A 17,944-nucleotide genomic window follows, 5' to 3' on the forward strand; every position below is an offset into this window, starting at 1 on the left:
TTCTTTTTGTGTGAACTACATACTATTGTGTTATTATATATAAATGTATATATATATATATGTATATAATACCATCTTACTCTATTTCAATAAGATAATATCATAGTTTGTCTGTTTTTAAAAGATTATCATAAACCAGATTTGTTGATTCCCCTGATTAAATAATCTGGTTTACATGTGTGGTAACCTGGTTTACCAAATTCAGCAAACCAGTTTACCTTACAAAATCAGTATTTATAAAAAAAAAATCACCAAGATCCATTCTGGGTTAAAATATAAATATTTTTCTTTCTTTATTTGTAAAACCCGCGACACGATAAGACCCCAAATCTTGATCTTGTGATTTTCACTGATATTACATGATAAATTTGCAGTGGCATCATCTACTCTACAAATTTATTATCAAGTGATTGTCTGGTAGTCAGATTTTTCTTATTTCTTCAAATATAATACAAGTGCTTTTTATTAAATTCTCTACGCTTTTGTTCTCTACAGCCTATTAACTTGGTTTATTACCAAGTTGAACTACGCTTGAAGCTGCTACATAACCCTATTGGTTCGCTGATCTACCGGCCTATTTCTATCTCCTAAAACTACGCTAAATCTAAGTACTTTGGCCTCGCTAGTTTACTGTACATATGCTCCTGTCTTTAATGACTTAGTATTCGTTTTATTAGCCCTAATGAGGTACATATTCTTAATAATATTAACAAGCAGAATTTTTCTGTCTTCCAAATTTGGAAACCTCCTCTATAATATATGAGAAGCCAATTTCTGATGACAAATCAAAGTGTCTGACATTATATATGTGCAGTATAATTGTCCATCTACTCACTATAGACATATTTTTAACCTGGAATGACCCTATATAAAGTTGTGGCAATTACCAATTTTGGTAATTTTTACCATAGACAAAAACACTCAGGGAAATTCCAAGTATAAAAAATGGATCATGTGAACATGTTGAGAAAACAAATGTACAAATTGTTCATTGTAAATGGATTACAGGCATTGTGCGGTGTTTACACCATTGATAAACTGTTTTTTAAAAATAATCTATCCTAATGCAGCAAACTGTATTAGTTTTTCACAACGTTACATTGACTGCCTGTTTCACAATAAATTAACAAGAAATGGCTTGTCCTGCAAATTATATACTAGAAACACTGTCAGAATTGAGTTCATTTTTTTGCAAAGAAACCTTGCAAATTATAAGCTAGAAACACTTGACGACAAATCCATTTCCAATCTAGCAAATTATATTCTAGAAACACCATCAAATGAGTTTCATCAATTAATCAAATTAAACAGGGCATTTTTTCATAACATATATGCAAATAAGTTAGAGTACTTTTCCAAGAGTTGATTGGACAGTATACATAATAAATATTCAATAGGTGAAATAACTTAAAACACATTTCTTTCATCTAATTACATGAGTAAGTACATTTCTTACCTACTGCAATAAGTTAATATCTTGAATAAATAGGTCCATAATAAATAAGTTATTACATAACATTTGCCTATGTCTTCTTTTTATAAATAGGAAACTTTTATGTATAAATAAAGGTAAGTAATAAATAGATATAAATCCCAATTTTGAGTTGAACTGCCACAAATTGGGCAACAATTTGAGACACACATTTTTTTCTTAAACTTTGTGCCCACTCACTTTTTTCAGTGTTTTGTTTACTATACAGAATAGCACAGCAAGAGGATCTACACTGTTGCCACATTGAATAACAATGGTCTAGATTGGCCACTCTTACAAAACATAATTGTCACATACATGCAACTTGGTCCTCTTAGACTGTGTATGAAAACGCTTTGTACAACTGGAATGCAATGTAACATAGGCCTTTTGCCTACTTTTGTTGTCCTCAACCGCTGAAAAGGAATGCACAGGTTGCGTATACCAAACCCACATAATATGAATATTAAGATCAATTTTTGATCAAACTTGTAATTAATAAATCTGGTATTATCTGTTCCCTTAAAACCAACATTTTTTGGTCACATTTTGTTAAGACAAATCAATTAATCAGTGTAATCTTACATAAATTGGAACTGGCAACCCACTGTTGTTCCATTTCCATGACAACCTGCTCTTTCCCCCATATATTGCACCTTGTATATATATTTGTATCACAAACATACAATTACTGAAATCCAACACAAAACTTAAAAAGAAAACAACAAAAATGAACACAAACTGACTACTAACAATGTACACACATGGAGCAGATTGTAATTCCTATTGCAACACCCCCATAATACAAACTAACCTCATACTCAATGACAAAGTTCATCACCCTTCAATATTCCAATACAAAAATCAACACACAAGTCCCTGAAGACAATGTTACATCATATCCAGAATACACTATGTCAGATCAGTACAGTACAGAAATATACCAAGGTCAATCAACTGTGCCTTTGAGGATGAGAATAATACTGGTAGTCTGCATCATTTCAATGAACTGTTTTGTTCATGTTATATTCATACGAAAATAAAAGATGAACAGAAAACTTAGGGGAAAATAAATAAATAAAATGAACTGGCAGTGAACATATATTGAATTGAACCAATGCTGTACTTTTACACTCATAGTTGAATACAAGACAAAAAAAGGCCATATTTCAAACACACCACTATAAATAGCACACAAGTAGTGCAAGATTAATATTTTGTTTTTCTAAAAACTTTCCATATAGTATTTCTAGAGATAGATTAGGCTGGCCAAAGGTGGATTCCAGGTGTGTGAAGGGTGTGTCAACCCTTTCCACCCAGCAAATGTTAGCCTCTACCCCCCTCCCAGTAATTTGACAAATTTTCAAATCCTGGACCTGCCCTTGTCGACACCTTATCAGATAAAGCATGTTTATAATCCCAGCTAATATTTAACTATGGTACTTGAAAGTTCTCAATGGCCTATTCCAGTTGACACCCCTATGGAAGACATGACCTTAATCTTCCACGCAGGGAGAATAAATTTCAAATGGGGTTTACTCCATTTGAAATCTACACCCCCTGTGTGGGAGATTAAGGTCATGTCTTCCACAGGAGGTGTATATGGATTACAACTGGAAATAGCCCAAATCATCTGCAACAAAGTTGGATAATTTATGTTACTTTTATTCAACATTATAGAGCAATATGCAAAATTGATTTGTAATTAGTTTGTAATAATCGGTTACAAAACATATTTTAAATGTATGATTTTGTTATTCTGTTTAATACAAAGTCTCTGTCATTAACATAACACAATATATGCAACTTTGTTATAACATTTACGCCCAGCCAGGAGCACAAACATTTTGACTTTGAAACTGTGATTCTATGCACAAAAGTAAATATAGGACAATACACTGCATGTGTTTCATTTTGTCAATACAGCAACACCTATTATCCATCCAACTGGCAACTTAAATTTGTCAAAATAAATCAAAAATATATAGTTATTGTACTTGCACATACGGAATTGTCAAATTCAACTAATACATATTTGGTCTGTTAATGACTTGTTTATAATTCAGCAATACAATTTCAACTTTGGCTTATCAACTTTTTCAGCATCATCAAAAGGGCATAGTTAATAGGATTACAATTTGACACAACCAGAAGATCATACTATTAAAGTCGGTTAAAAAAAGAGGACAATTTTGCACAAAAACCAGAAAATCTATTTCAAATACAAATAACATTTGCCTTTTTCCAAACAATCAAAGTATATTTCAACCACTTCAAGTGGGGCAAATTTAAAACAATTGTGTTTTTTATCATAGCACACTGGTAATTGATAAGGGCTAAATCTACCAATATAACATCATGATGTAAATTAATTTCTTGCAATAAATATAATTACACATTGTGGTATTTGCATTGGTAATGTGAGTACTTCTTTTCACTGATAACTTTAGATAGCAAACTAATACTAAAATCACGACCACAGGGCAATTATCATTGCATTTCTAAATTGACCAAACTATGGTATTTTTAAAGACATCTTTGTTGGTTTCACATAATTATTTAAAGGAAAAACATTTTACTGTCACAAATGAATGAGATGTAATGTATATATAGTTAGTACCAAGTTGTGCAGTGGATGTCTTCTAAGAAATAATCATTTTGAGTTGATAGAAAAAGCCTTGCACATCAAATTACGTTCAATTCTGCTTTCATCCTGTTTTTGAGTTGTTGCACTATAATTTCATCAGCTGCACACAATTTGAGCACAGATAATCTAAACAATTTATAGCACACATTTATTAAGTCCATGATTTAGACTCCACAATCTTTATTGTCAACAAACTGACTTCGACAAGAAAATGTGACTACTTTAAAGTGTGCACACAAACTACAATATCGCTCAAATGTAAGAATTGACAATAAAATATTTTTGCAGTGAGTTTGTGCAAGCTATCACCAGAAATGACATGTGAAACAACAATTGACGTTCTCAGAATTATTTGACATGACTAAGGTGTCCCAGAGCAAAAAACATAAAATCAAATCAAACAAACAAACAGAAAAACAAACATACATATCAATTTCACCACAATGAGAAAGATGTGATGATCTTGATTAGTGTTGGTCCCAGTCATACGTACACTAAAACTTTTGCTTTGTAATATTTTTTTCGTTGAACAAACATCCACACATATGCGTAATAGACTAGTATAGAGAATAAATTATCTTTATGTTACATTAGTATAGTAATATAATCAACACTGAACAGTCAACGAGCAACTCCAAACAAAAAGTTGAAAATAAAAAGTTTTTTTCTGATGAAGAACAAACACCAATGTTGAAACATGTACCCGCAAAGTACGGCGGTATATATTTCCTGCCTGGGAATCAATCCTTCCGTATATTTGAATTGTTTTAAAGTCACTTAAAAGTCTTAATAATTACAAAATATTTATCTAGATCAGAAATAATGGGACATTGTTAGAAAAAAGAAAAGAAAACAATGATCATTCATGTATTGAATACTGTTACTCCTTTCATACAAGATACAAAAAAGCATCAATATGCATCCAAATGCATACTTTTTTCTTTCAAATAAGCAGTTCCTTATGAAGATACGATGAAGAAAAAAAAGAAGTTTTCTTTATACACTTGGAAAAAACTCAATCCACGTTAAATTCCACTCAATTATACATCACAGTGAAGTCACCAACAACAAAACGAACGACCTTTGGTTTGTTTGTTCCTATGTCCTTTGGTATAACTTCCGTCACGTGGACTGTCGGCATCGACAAAGTTTTTTTTTCTTCTCTTGATACCTATAATACAATATGGAAGTGCACCCTCGTTTGTTGACCTTGCTCCACAGAGGTCAAGTAGTGTGTTTTTGTGAGTTGAAAAACAAAATGTCTCACACAGTAATATACAGAGGTGCTCCTTCCTGATTATGTCAACATTCAATCTGTAAAGTGAAGCAAAAAAGAGAAATATATCATTACAGGTGGACAAAAGTGGCCCCTAATGTTAACATTAATTAGGACATAGCCTATTTCTAATTATCAAAGGGGAAACTTTTCAGAAAAACTTTTTTTTTCACTTTTTTGTCAGAAACAACAGCAGTCTGATAAAGGGGTTTAGTCTGATAAAGGGGTTCACAAGTTCTAAAAAATTAACAAATTATGAAAACTGGTCAAATTTACAATATCCGGTTCGGTTGCAGCGACTTGAGTAACAAGATGCAGTTGTGAAAGTTGCACTTTAGTCCATTCAACTTTTAAACAATGTCGTAGGTCTTACCTATGCATGCTTCGTGAGAGTTGAATGAACCAAAGTGCAGCTTTCAAAACTGCATCTTTCGTTAGATAACGAGCCACTGTAATTTTGAATGCAACAAGATGTGACATTGAAAATTGGACCAGATGTGTGAAACACAATACCGTAAAACCCCATCTACAAGCATATATACATGTAGTGTTTTTTATAAAAGCTTAATTAATTCGAAGCAAGCGTTAATATACCAATACAATAGATCGGTCTTAAAATAATACTTGTTTGTATATGCTTGGATCCGTAATTTATTTGCTCAAACTCCATAATGGCGACTGGATTAATGTAGCTTTCATCAGAAGCACACTATATGCTTGTAGACGGGGTTTTACGGTAGGCTACCAATAATTGTTATAATTGTTTAATTTCATGAACAACTTTTCAAGTTATTTTACCAGTCTTAGGGGGAGAACTTATAATTTCAAGCCATTATGTAGTATACAATGGCCAATCTATTTCACTATATCTCTGACATCTGTAAAGTATCAGACTCATACAGGTTATGTTACTCCTGACTATCTCAGAAACTTAAGAACTATTCCTGATCAAATTTGGGCATTTTTCATTGTTGTTTAAGGGATCTAAAATGAGCGTTTATTGCGTTTCGACAGTATTTTTTGTGGGACATGGGGAAAAAATCCATATCTTCAATACTGAAAGGTCAAAATTTTCAATTGATCGTCGGCTTTTCCTCCCTGCTACATACACTTTAAGAATATATCATTAGATTTATATAATTTTCTTCGAGTACTGTTAAATATCAAAAATATCCATTTTTAATGATGTGACATAAAATGTGTATTAAATTGCGAATTTCAAAAAACCAAAATTATTTGATATCAGAATGATATTCTTCGTATTCAGAATGCAATTCGATATGTCTGATGTGCTCTAATGTCCCAAAATAAATACTGTCCAAACGTTCATACCCCAGCCCTTAAGGGTGACCCATTTGAAAACATTATTTATATTTATTTGTCTGTCTATGCAATAGGCTATTGCAGTTGAAATTCATACACCCTCAAAGGAAGACAGAGTAGGTGTAGGTTTCACATGGAGCCAGAAATAACCCCATTTGATATTCACACTCCTTGTGTGGGAGATTAAGACCATGTCTTCAATCGGGGGTGTATGAGTTTCAACTGGAATAGTTCGATGTGACCAATGAAATAGAACCAAAGAGTGCCGACTCCACACCATGTTTGTGTGTCGCTCATGGAGGACAAAATAGTACCTCCGCATTATTTTGTTATCAACTTTGATTAAAGTGTTCTGCTGCTCGCATTTTGCGTGTACATTCCATTTCGGGCTTAACCCGATCAATGCCAGAGGTACACTATTTGCCCTCATTCATTCATTCGTCCGTTCATTTATTCATTTACTCCATGAGTGACAAACCAATATGTCAGATTTACCACACTGTTACACATGGGGCAATTTTTAGTCGATATTCTTTGAACCTTGTCTCTTATAATGTGGTGTACTCACAGATAAATATGTAGCTGTACCACATCTTAGTACGGCTTGCTGGCATCCTTGGGGCGCTTGAGTTGTACCTTGAGTCGTTTCATCCCAATCTGGAATCCGTTCATGGCCTGGATGGCGGCCTGGGCACTCTGGGGGTTATCAAAGCTCACAAAGCCTAGGAAATCAAACACAAGCAATGAAACCAGTCAACTATTGATTCACTCATACAAGTACGGTAATTGTGGTAAAGCACAATATAGGATACTAACCGATGGGCAGATGGGCAGCCCCCCCATTTATTTTGGCCAGAATATGCTCAATTCAGAGTACAAATCCATTATATTAATCATGCAACCTTAAGGGGGTACTACACCCCTCGATAAATTTGTGTCTATTTTTTTCATTTTTCTCAAAAACTAATAACACAGTGGTAACAAAAGTTATGTATGTTATAGGGGCAAGGAATCCAATTACTACACTGGAATTCCAGTGACCCAAGGCAAGTGGAATAAGGTACCGCTAGGATGTACCTCATTTCCTATCATATATACTGAACCGCTTGTCTTGAGCCACTGAAATTTCAGTGTAGTAATTGGATTCCTTTCCCCAAAAATATATATAACTTTTGCTACCAGTGTGTTATTATTTTTGAGAAAATGCAAAAATAGACACAAATTTATCAAGTAGGGGTTTAGTACCCTTAATGGCATATATTGTCTTCAATCTCCATAATATACAAAACCGAAGAATTGATTAGTTTTTCAAAGATTGTCCATTATTTTACAGAAATAATAATATTCTGTCTCATCTCAAATTGAGAGTAACACCATCTTGGATTTCGCAGTGGTAGATTTGAATCTTATGCACCAATCCTTAAATCCCACGGGGCATATACACAAGCATAGAAGGGCGATTCAACCGCATAAATGCACTGATTCGAATCTGCCTCTGCAAAAACCACCATTGCATTACTTTCAACTTGAAACAAGACAAGACTAGGGGGTTGTAACTAATTTATGGGTGAGAAGGGGCCAGGGGGCAGTATTATAGTTGGGTTTTTGAGGTAAACCAACCTGCGAGTTTCAAACCAAATCAATGATTTAGTTAAAATCACTTCTAACATGACTGAAAGAGATTCATCAGGAACAGAAAAACACAATATAAGTTTTTGCTTTTGTCTTGACAAAAAAACACCTCAAAATAGTTGAAAGTCACTTTCTAGTTAGCCCCAATCCTATTCTTGCTAGCTAGCAGGGCTGAATTATACTGTAATGTATACTACTAATATTACCAATCCTGATCATGCTAAACCAATCATTACAAAGCCTTGGGCTTTAATAGCCAAGTCTCTTAAACATGAGAATATATACTTGAACTTTGCATACATTCCTTGAACAAGAATTTGAACTTTGCACTTCAAACTTTGAACTTCATCCTCATGGGGTCCGTCTTATATTTTATGATACAGGTATACTGTATACCTGATTGAAGACCCCGATTAAAATGGACAACCATTTCAGAGACCAAGAATAAAATGTAACAGCACATTTGTAAGAAAATAATATTACCATATCCATTTATAATATGAAATTCCCCTTGCAAAATTGCAGGAGTGACACCATACCCTATCCAAAACTCCCTACCTGTAGCTGCAGAATGTTAGCCCCTAACATATTACATATACTCGTACAGCTATATACCAGACAGGAGTTGGAGATTAATTTTGATACACTACACTGCAGGTCCCGGGACTGTCACAGTGTGTTTTTATCCTTCATAGCTCAAACAGCATACAAACAAGTTGACAAATCTCTTGCATGCCAACTGAAGGCCTCCTGCAGATAGAGTTCCAAACTTTGTTGCTACCTTATCACTATACTACCTATCCCACACATCTACAATAAGATTGTCAAAAAAAAAGCCCTGTAGATTTGTGCTCAGAATGTGAGAATACTCTGGCATACACAGACCCATTCTTACATAAATAACACAACCAGAAATACAAGGATGCTTAGGGTATTATGCAATAAAGTGTGACAGGCTCTTTGTACCATAAACCACAAGCCTCACTTTCACTTTAATTTCAACTTCAAAGTGAGGCTTATGATGAAGTACCCACAGCTTGTCACCCAGCATTCCACAGCATGTCACCCTAAACTTTCACGTATGCTGTAATTGTGCAAGTTGTAAGATGATCTGCTTAACAAATTGCTATCATAAATCCATTATGTCAGGAAGGGGTCATCAAGAGGTCATGACCCCTGAGATATGTTATTTTTCAAATCGGGGAGGGTAAAAAGGATATAAATAAATAAATAAATGAATAAATATGCAACCTACAGAGATCAATACATTGATTAAGAACAACTATATAGAGCAGACAGAACAGTTCAATTTATCACATGTGAACCAAGGAGAACTGTACAAAATCGTATAATATCCACTTTTACTGACGGACTGAGCCAAAGCCATCTATGAAACATCGCAAGGCAAAATTTGAAAAACAAATTGAATAATTTGGTACAGGGATACCAAAAAAAGCTTTGATATTTCAAAAAAAAGAAAGAACACTTAAATTGGCTGTACATATTTAACACCATATCAAGAAAGATAATGACAGTATAACAGTCGTACGTTAACCAACACACAAATGTAACACACAGCAAAAAAAATACAAGAAAATATTGGTGCCTTGTTTGAAAGAAAAATTAAAAAACTATGACCATTGATCACAACAACATCCAGAAAAATCATTTGACAGAATAAACGGGCTTTCAATAATTACACACCACACCAAATTGACTGACCACTTGGTTTTGAAATTGCCACAACAATGATATAACAACCCTACCAAAATGGTTGGCTCTATTGAGGGTCGATTATCGGCTTCAATCGGGTTCTCTGTTGCATTATATAGTTGCTGCATGCTCTATTATGTTGACTGAGTGACAGATAGAAATTGATCTCTACATGTTGCTAAAGAAATAATAACAAAAAATAAACCGGGAAATGGCTGTGACTATTTTGCCTCTTCTCACTATCAAAATTTTAATGTTTACTTATAATATAGAACCCTTATGTCCTGATGTGACAACAAAAACATTGTCATTTTTGATGTAAAAAATGATCCTCCTCACACCCACCATCCCCATCCCAAATACCAATATTGAGTAATTAGGGTCTTGAGTAATTAAGATTTGACAGTTTGGACAAGAACAATAGGTTTCAAAAAAATTTCAATAAAGTAACTTCATGCATTACATCCATGCATGTGACCTTACACATCCCAATTATTGTGCCTTGCAGAAACAGTTCAACATTTTCTACAACTGTTCCACCGTTTGATTTTGGCAAGAATTTGTTTGGCCACCAACTCAAGAGATTAGCCTATTCTAGTTGAAATCCATACACCCCCTATGGAACACATCACTTTAATCGTCCACACAGGGAGTGTGAATTTCAAATGGAGTCACCCATTCAGGAAACCATTTGAAATTTACACTCCCTGTGCAGAATATTAAGGTCATGTCTTCCATAGGGGTGTATGGATTTCAACTGATAGCCCATTAGGGTTAGGTTTTAGGGCAATGATTAGGATTAAGGGATTAGGATTAAGGGATTAGGGAAAGGATTGTGGTTAGAGTGGTGACCACTGTTTAAGTTGCTCTGATTTGTCTTTTCGTAAGTGCACACATCAGCAGAAATGATTACGACACAAGAACATTTTACTGTGTGATGATTCAAGTTCATGACATACCAACGAGATAAAACATCAATTGAATGAGAATCTAGCCGTGAAGATTATCAATTATCAGATAATCAACGTACAGCTTAATCTAACTCTGTTATTGATTATTAAAACTGCAGACTATCGATATCCCGGGGGGGGCACTCACATTTCCCAGCTATACGTGTATGTGCCGCGGCGACGACCCCCTTTTTCAGAGCCGCTAGCCGTTCCTTAGACCCTCTGAATTCATTGATTGCCCGCTCTGAAGCCCCGAAAATTTTCTAGCCGTGCCATAGACCCTCAGATCATCGATTTCCGCTCTCATTGGCATCTTGACAGGCGTGTTTTCTGTCCTACTATTTCAAGCCCAAAAGCTACTTTTATGAGCTCAAAAACTTCAAAGGAATTTTCCATAAATTTCTTCCCCATTGAAACACATTGTATTAGGAGTAAGGTGAACTTTGGCCGGGATTTTGGGCTCCTTTAGTAGTGGCAACACTGGTTTGTTGTTAAACAGCACTGCACTGTCGAGTGCCAGAGGATGATTTAAGGAAGCCCCATCATGCACCGTAAAAGTGTTATCACTAGAGTTTCAACTGCCTATTTACTTTTCAAATTCCATTGAACTCTGTGCAAAAGATGTTGTTTTAGAATTGCCCGTGAGTCGTCATTGCTTGGTCGATTTTAGTTCTAAAGTGATGTATACATGAAGGATAATTCACACCTTCTGTAGATAACATAAAATGTGAAATCGACCAACCTTTAGAAGGTGTTTTTATTGTAAATATATCTGTCCAAATTCAAATTTAACCATGCACGTGTGTATGCAGTGGGCGGGCAGTGGTGTTTATGTTCACTCACACAGCTGTGCTAACCGCAAGACTTCTGGGAAGTGCTTAAATCATCCTCTGGTCGAGTGCCTGCCGCGATGCCGATGCCTTCAGCTGATGAACATTTTGCTAGAAATAAATGATTTTGAGATCTCTTTTGGGAATAAAATTGCCAAATATGAGGAAAAGTACCTCAAATAATTGTGTGCTCATCCTTGCAGCTGGCCATAACAGTGAATTAAAAGGTAATTTACGATCTACTGGTCTAGTGGAATGGTGTCAAATTCTGCACACTTCACTCAATCATCTCATGCAGTTCAATGTAGTCAATGTTTTACTTTTCGGCACTGAAAAATATATTTTTGTGGGTTTGTTTTTATGGAGGGCTTTTTATGTAGTGCTGCTAGCTGCTGCTATAATTATCAGTAGGCTAATAGCATAGATTGTAGGTCTGCAGGGTCTAGTAATTTGATTCAATGCTGTTTTGCTTTGCTGAGATTTTCATCGTAATAGGCCAAACAGACCTATTTTGCATTAATGGTTTTCCTGATTTAATAATTTAATGCACAATTCAAAGTGAAATCGATTCCTTCAAAAATCTGTGGCAAAAACGCAACAAAATTGAACCCTGGTTTGGCCTGCATGGTTTAGTTGCCGAGATTTTTCAGATTTTGGCGGCGGCAGTTCCCAAGACCCTCCTTTTGGCCGGTCAAAGAGTTCCCAAGACCCCCCTTTTTGACCGGCCGATCAGTTCCCTAGACACCCCTTTTTGACCTGCCGATCAGTTCCTTAGACCTCAAGTTCGAAACTGGCGGTGGCACACCCCTACCCAAAAAAAAATTGAGTGCCCCCGGGATCGATATACCATACGAGCATGTTTCAATTTCAAATTTTGGAAAAAAAATCCCCAAATGATATATTTCTATGGCCAAATAGTCACAGCAATAAGGGTGAAACGATAACAAAGAGACATAACATGCAGGGTCCCGCCATGACCAACCCAACCATCCATCCATCCAAAATAACATCAAAACACAGTAGCCAACGCACTGACTGACTGACTGACGGGGTGATTACAGCAGTAGGCAGACTAGCGCCATCTAGTGGCCAACGCACCAGAATAAGATCGGCTTATTGTGAGTTCATCCATACCCTGAGTTAGGATGTTGCAGTTGGGGTCCACATCTGTTTTGCCAACATGCACACATACATAAGGAATTCAGGTTCAGTTATCAGGATAATGTTAGAAAGATACGTCCAAAAAGTTACATTTATAGTATATTGTTACACATGTGCAGAATTTCAATGTAATATTTTGATCAACATTTTTTTTTCATTTTTGCAGCAAAAGAAATTGTTAATTAAAATATGTTACGAAATTATACTTTTGTATTCAAATGATGATTATAATCCAGTCATGAGAGATTTTTTAGATAAAATATGCACAAAATGTATCTTTATACTTTGGAAAGAGTCCATAATTTAAAATTAAACAATAATTAGGTAATCCTTGCCGTAATCATTTCGTAATTAGGTACATTTGTATTTTTAATAGATGCAATATTTTATTCTGCATATTTTGTTCTGTTGGTTTTTAAATTATGGGCTCTATTCCATGAGTAAAGATACTTTGGTGTACAATTTATATATAAACACATCACAATAAGTAATTGCCCCCTTTATTACGAGACAAGAACTCAAAATCTATGCATCAAATTTTAAAACTGAAATAGCAAAATGAAACCCATTTTAGTTGAGCCAATATTGATACCTCATTTGTCTTGATAGCTAAATTTTGTAGCCATGGTGACTCATTTGAATGAAAAAGATGCAGAATCAAAAGTTGCACTAAAAAGCTCCTCAAGTCAGTGTTCCATTATATTCTCTACATGACTGGTCAAGGATGACACGCAGTACAAGTAAAATTGAAGACCTGAGCGCAAGAAGACCGTAAGTCCACTTGGCTCCTCAACGTGTATACACAAAAGTTACGTATAGTTTCTTAGGGTTTTATAATGTTTAATACATGTTCCAGGGTGAAAACATCATGAAAGGTTGTGAAAGATTTGTTTTGCACCCTGAACAATGTGAACATGTATAAAACATTACGAAACTATACGAAACTATACGAAACTTTAGTGTATACATGTTGAGGGGCCAAGTGGACTTACAGTCTTCTTGCGCTCAGGTCTTCAATTATAAGTTTAGGTGTAACTTTTGAATCTGCATCTTTTCCATTCAAAGGGTCACCATGGCAACCAATTTTGGTCTACTGAGACAAACGAGGCATCAAAATTTGCAGGACAAAACTGGGTTTCATCTTGTTATTGCAATTTTAAAATGCGTAGATCCTAAATGTATTATCACGTAAGGAAGGCGGTAATAAATTCAAATGTGTTTATATGCTTTTAACCTATTCCTGAGGAAAGCTCATTTATAATGTAAGGGGCTTTAGATTAAAAGCAATCAAGATTCAAAGACTAAATATTATCAAACATATCTATATGGAAAATGATAGAACCTAGCTAACCTTGAATTTAACTTTGTACTCCTTCACTCATAGTGAAATCATTCCCGTAGAATTATGCACTTTTTAATCTTACACACAAATTTACTGGATCTGAATTAAAGAAGAGCTTGGTAGCCTGGTAGGGGTCTGGACACTTGCAATGTATCAGATATCTTTATGCAATCAGGCCAACAATGATTTGAGAGATTATGTACAAGTTTTCAAATGTATATTGCCTGATGCATAAAATGGACAAACAATTACAAACTGGGTGTGGTCGGTAGAAGAATGGTACAGTTACACATTTGTTTTAGTTGGGGTCAGGTAAAAGGGTACATTAGGTGAACATTTCTAGAATAGAGTCAATTTTTATTTTAGAAACACTTGGCATAAATTTGTTTGTATTTCAACTATTTATACATGTTTAACTATATGCTTGCACATACTTGATATGCATGTGTATGGTATTTCTGTTTATGTGGAGTGTGCGTATGTGTGCATTTATAAAACCTGCAAATGAGGACATAAACCTGCATACACAATGATACTGAGGACACTCTGCAACTGAGGATGTCCACAGTGTCCCATTCCTACCAGTGTATAGCAAAACAATGTAACTTGCATATAGCCCATATCTCATTTGCCAGAGTAGGGTCAGGTCTTGGTTGGATATTCATAACCTCATTAATAAACGCGATGCGTGCGATCCAATCATATTTTATTATTTGTGAAAACGCTAACGCAAATCGAGGTCATTAATATCTCACAATTGACCGCAAAATGCGTAATTGTTCCAATGTCGCATTAATTGACTTCTGTGTGCGCCCGACAGCGTCCAACGAACTGCGCGCTGCGCTGGCTGCCGTATTTGGATTGCGCGCTACCATATTTGCACAGATTCTGATACGCACTTTTGTTATTGGTCGCTTTGTTTTAGCCTGATCGATTTTGGGAAAGGGAAGATGTAAAATTGTTTTATTTTTACAAACTTTTGAGGAAAATTTTGTGTTATTTTGTAAAGTTAAAAGATCAAAGTGACGGTTATGAATGAGGTTAATAACTTTGCATCGGTTATATATAGGGCATTGTGAAAAATCCAACATTTTGCTTTGGACCTCGGAATATCCTCGGGGCTGCGCCCTCGGGATATTCCTCGGTTCCAAAGGCAAAATGTTTAGATTTTTCACAATGCCCTCCAAATAACCGATGCGCAGTTATTAACCTCTAAGTATAAGGTCAAGTGGGTCCATGGTTTGGAGCTTAACTTCAGGTGTGCAAGGTCTTCAGTTAGTAAAATGTTGCAGGTCCTCACTTGCAGGTATTTAGAGGCCTGGTGAGTGCAGATCCATCGGAGCATGCTTTTCAATACGGAATAAATGCCAACCTCATCGTGACATCATCCAAGCAGCAAAGTTCATTTCCCATTGAAAAAGCATTATCCGACAGATCTGCAGTCACCCATTCTGTTAAGATGTGGTGTGTGGGTATGAGTACATGTATCAATAAATTGAATGGCCAACTGTCATGTTCATGTCAACATGACCCCAAACATATCATGTAAACTTATAAAGTACTTCCTGCAACCAGCACTACTTCCATGACCAAATGTAATCATTCATTTAAGGGGGTACTACACCCCTGCCCAATTCTGTACCTATTTTTGCATTTTTCACCAAAATTATACTGCATTGGTGACAAGTAAGATATGTATATTATAGAGGGCAAGGACCACAACTACTGCACTGGAAATTTTATTTCAGCACAGACATCAGTTGTGGAGTTACAGTCAAAAATGAGGGAAAACCAATATTTGATCAATAAATCAATAACTACTTGCCTTGAGTTGCTGAATTGTCAGTGCAGTGGTTGTATTCCTTGCCCCTATAATATACATATCTTAATTGTCACCAATGCGCTATAAGTTTTGAGAAAAATGCAAAAATAGGCACAAAATTTGCCAGGGTGTAGTACCCCTTAAAGTGTATGAAATGTGTACACCATGCATGCTGATGTTGTATGTGATGTTGTGCATCTCAACATATTAAATACGATCATGTGATTTACACCACTTGTTTTGCTTACCAAAACATTTGCTCTGGTTGGTGGCTCTGTCCACAAACACCTTGGAGCTGATGACGTTTCCAAACGGCATGAACATCTGCATGAGCTCGCCGTCACCAAACTCTTGAGGCAGATGGTAAATGAACAGGTTGCACCCCTCAGGTCCTGTAATCGTGAGAACTAAACTGGTTTTACTCTTCTTATACAATCAACACAGTGTAATGGTAGGATATTAATCTGGTTTTAAAAGACTATAAACTGGTTTATGTCACATACACAGTCTCTAATCATGAGAACTAAACTGGTTTTACTCTTCTTATACAATCAACACAGTGTAATGGCAGGATATTAATCTGGTTTTGAAGGACTGTAAACTGGTTTATGTGATTGCTGTGTGGTTAAAGCCTAAATCAATTAACAATAAATCAGTCCTTCCAAAGCTACAAAACACTTCTCTTCTACACCGGAGTCCTACCGGGTATAACTCCCCCAGGGGCAGATCCAGGAATTTTCAATAGGGGGACACCATATGCCTTTGTGGGTGCTGAGCCGCTGCCAGGGTGACTCGGTGCCAACACAAAGTCAGACACTGATCTGCAAAAAATTAGGGGGTGCCCCCCTAAATCCCCCTCTGTCCCCCGCCCTCCTCCTAACACATGTCATAAGTCTGTAGCTTACCTTCTCTCTGGGGTGTAGGCATGACAGCTGGTTGCTGTGTGGTAAAAGCCTGAGACAACTGACCATATGCATTGGGATATGTGGCTGTTAAAAAGAAAATAAACAAAGTAACATGGAATCCAAGTAAACCAAATACGGACTCAGAGTCAAGTACATAATGCAGTTCATTCCAACATCTATAATACACACTATCCATTTTCTCGTTTCTTCATAAAGAATTTTTTTTCACAAGTTTTTAGAATGCATGCAAAGTTGTTGTTTTTTGTATTTTTTTTATTCTTTTTTCATTATTGAACACTGAAATTTGGTGTTTTTTATTCAAATATTTATTCATTTTAGCAAACACAATCAAACTTGCCATAAAATGATTCATGAAAATGCAACAACATCAAACTAGAAACACTGTGTTGCTATGTATAAAATGGTGGGGTTGCAAGTACCACACTAAATTCAATCAAAAGAGTTTCAACATTAAAGATGTGTGCGTATGAGCATGTACATTTATACAGGCTATTGTGATTTCTTATCATTGTGATCGCTACATACTGCTTGCATCTCACAAACGAACCTTAATTTTCAAAATGATTGCATCTTTCAGTCACTTTCTTGAACATTCTTGCCATATAAAAATCTGTCAACAGTGTCAAATGGATGTAAGGGATGAAATCCAAAACTTAACCGGTGGTCAACCGCCAGTTCCAGGCAGTTCCATCCAGTTTTCATTGTTTAAACAATAGCAACCGGACGTAACCGCCCGGAACCGGCGGTTGACAGCCGGTCGAGTTTTGATTTCATCCCTAACATTTATCATTTAAAAAAGAACAGAAATAATTCAAAAAAAGTTCTTTTTGAATGTTCCATATGATGCAAAA

At 35.6% G+C, this 17,944-nt stretch overlaps 1 protein-coding gene across 1 annotated transcript in view; it reads right to left on the bottom strand.

Moving 5' to 3' along the window:
• Positions 1-519: 519 nt before the first annotated feature.
• LOC140142728 (CUGBP Elav-like family member 3-A) overlaps positions 520-17,944 on the bottom strand; it is a 250,638-nt gene continuing 233,213 nt past the window's right edge. The window contains exons 12-16 of the mRNA XM_072164723.1: positions 17,073-17,156; positions 16,416-16,559; positions 12,941-13,009; positions 7,286-7,439; positions 520-5,432 (exon numbers count right to left, since the gene is read on the bottom strand). Coding sequence (XP_072020824.1) covers positions 7,312-7,439; positions 12,941-13,009; positions 16,416-16,559; positions 17,073-17,156 — 425 coding nt within the window. The 3' untranslated portion in view covers positions 520-5,432; positions 7,286-7,311. The remainder of the gene's footprint in view (positions 5,433-7,285; positions 7,440-12,940; positions 13,010-16,415; positions 16,560-17,072; positions 17,157-17,944) is intronic.

Source organism: Amphiura filiformis, chromosome 20 (genome assembly GCF_039555335.1).
Source record: "Amphiura filiformis chromosome 20, Afil_fr2py, whole genome shotgun sequence".
NCBI lineage: Eukaryota > Metazoa > Echinodermata > Ophiuroidea > Amphilepidida > Amphiuridae > Amphiura > Amphiura filiformis.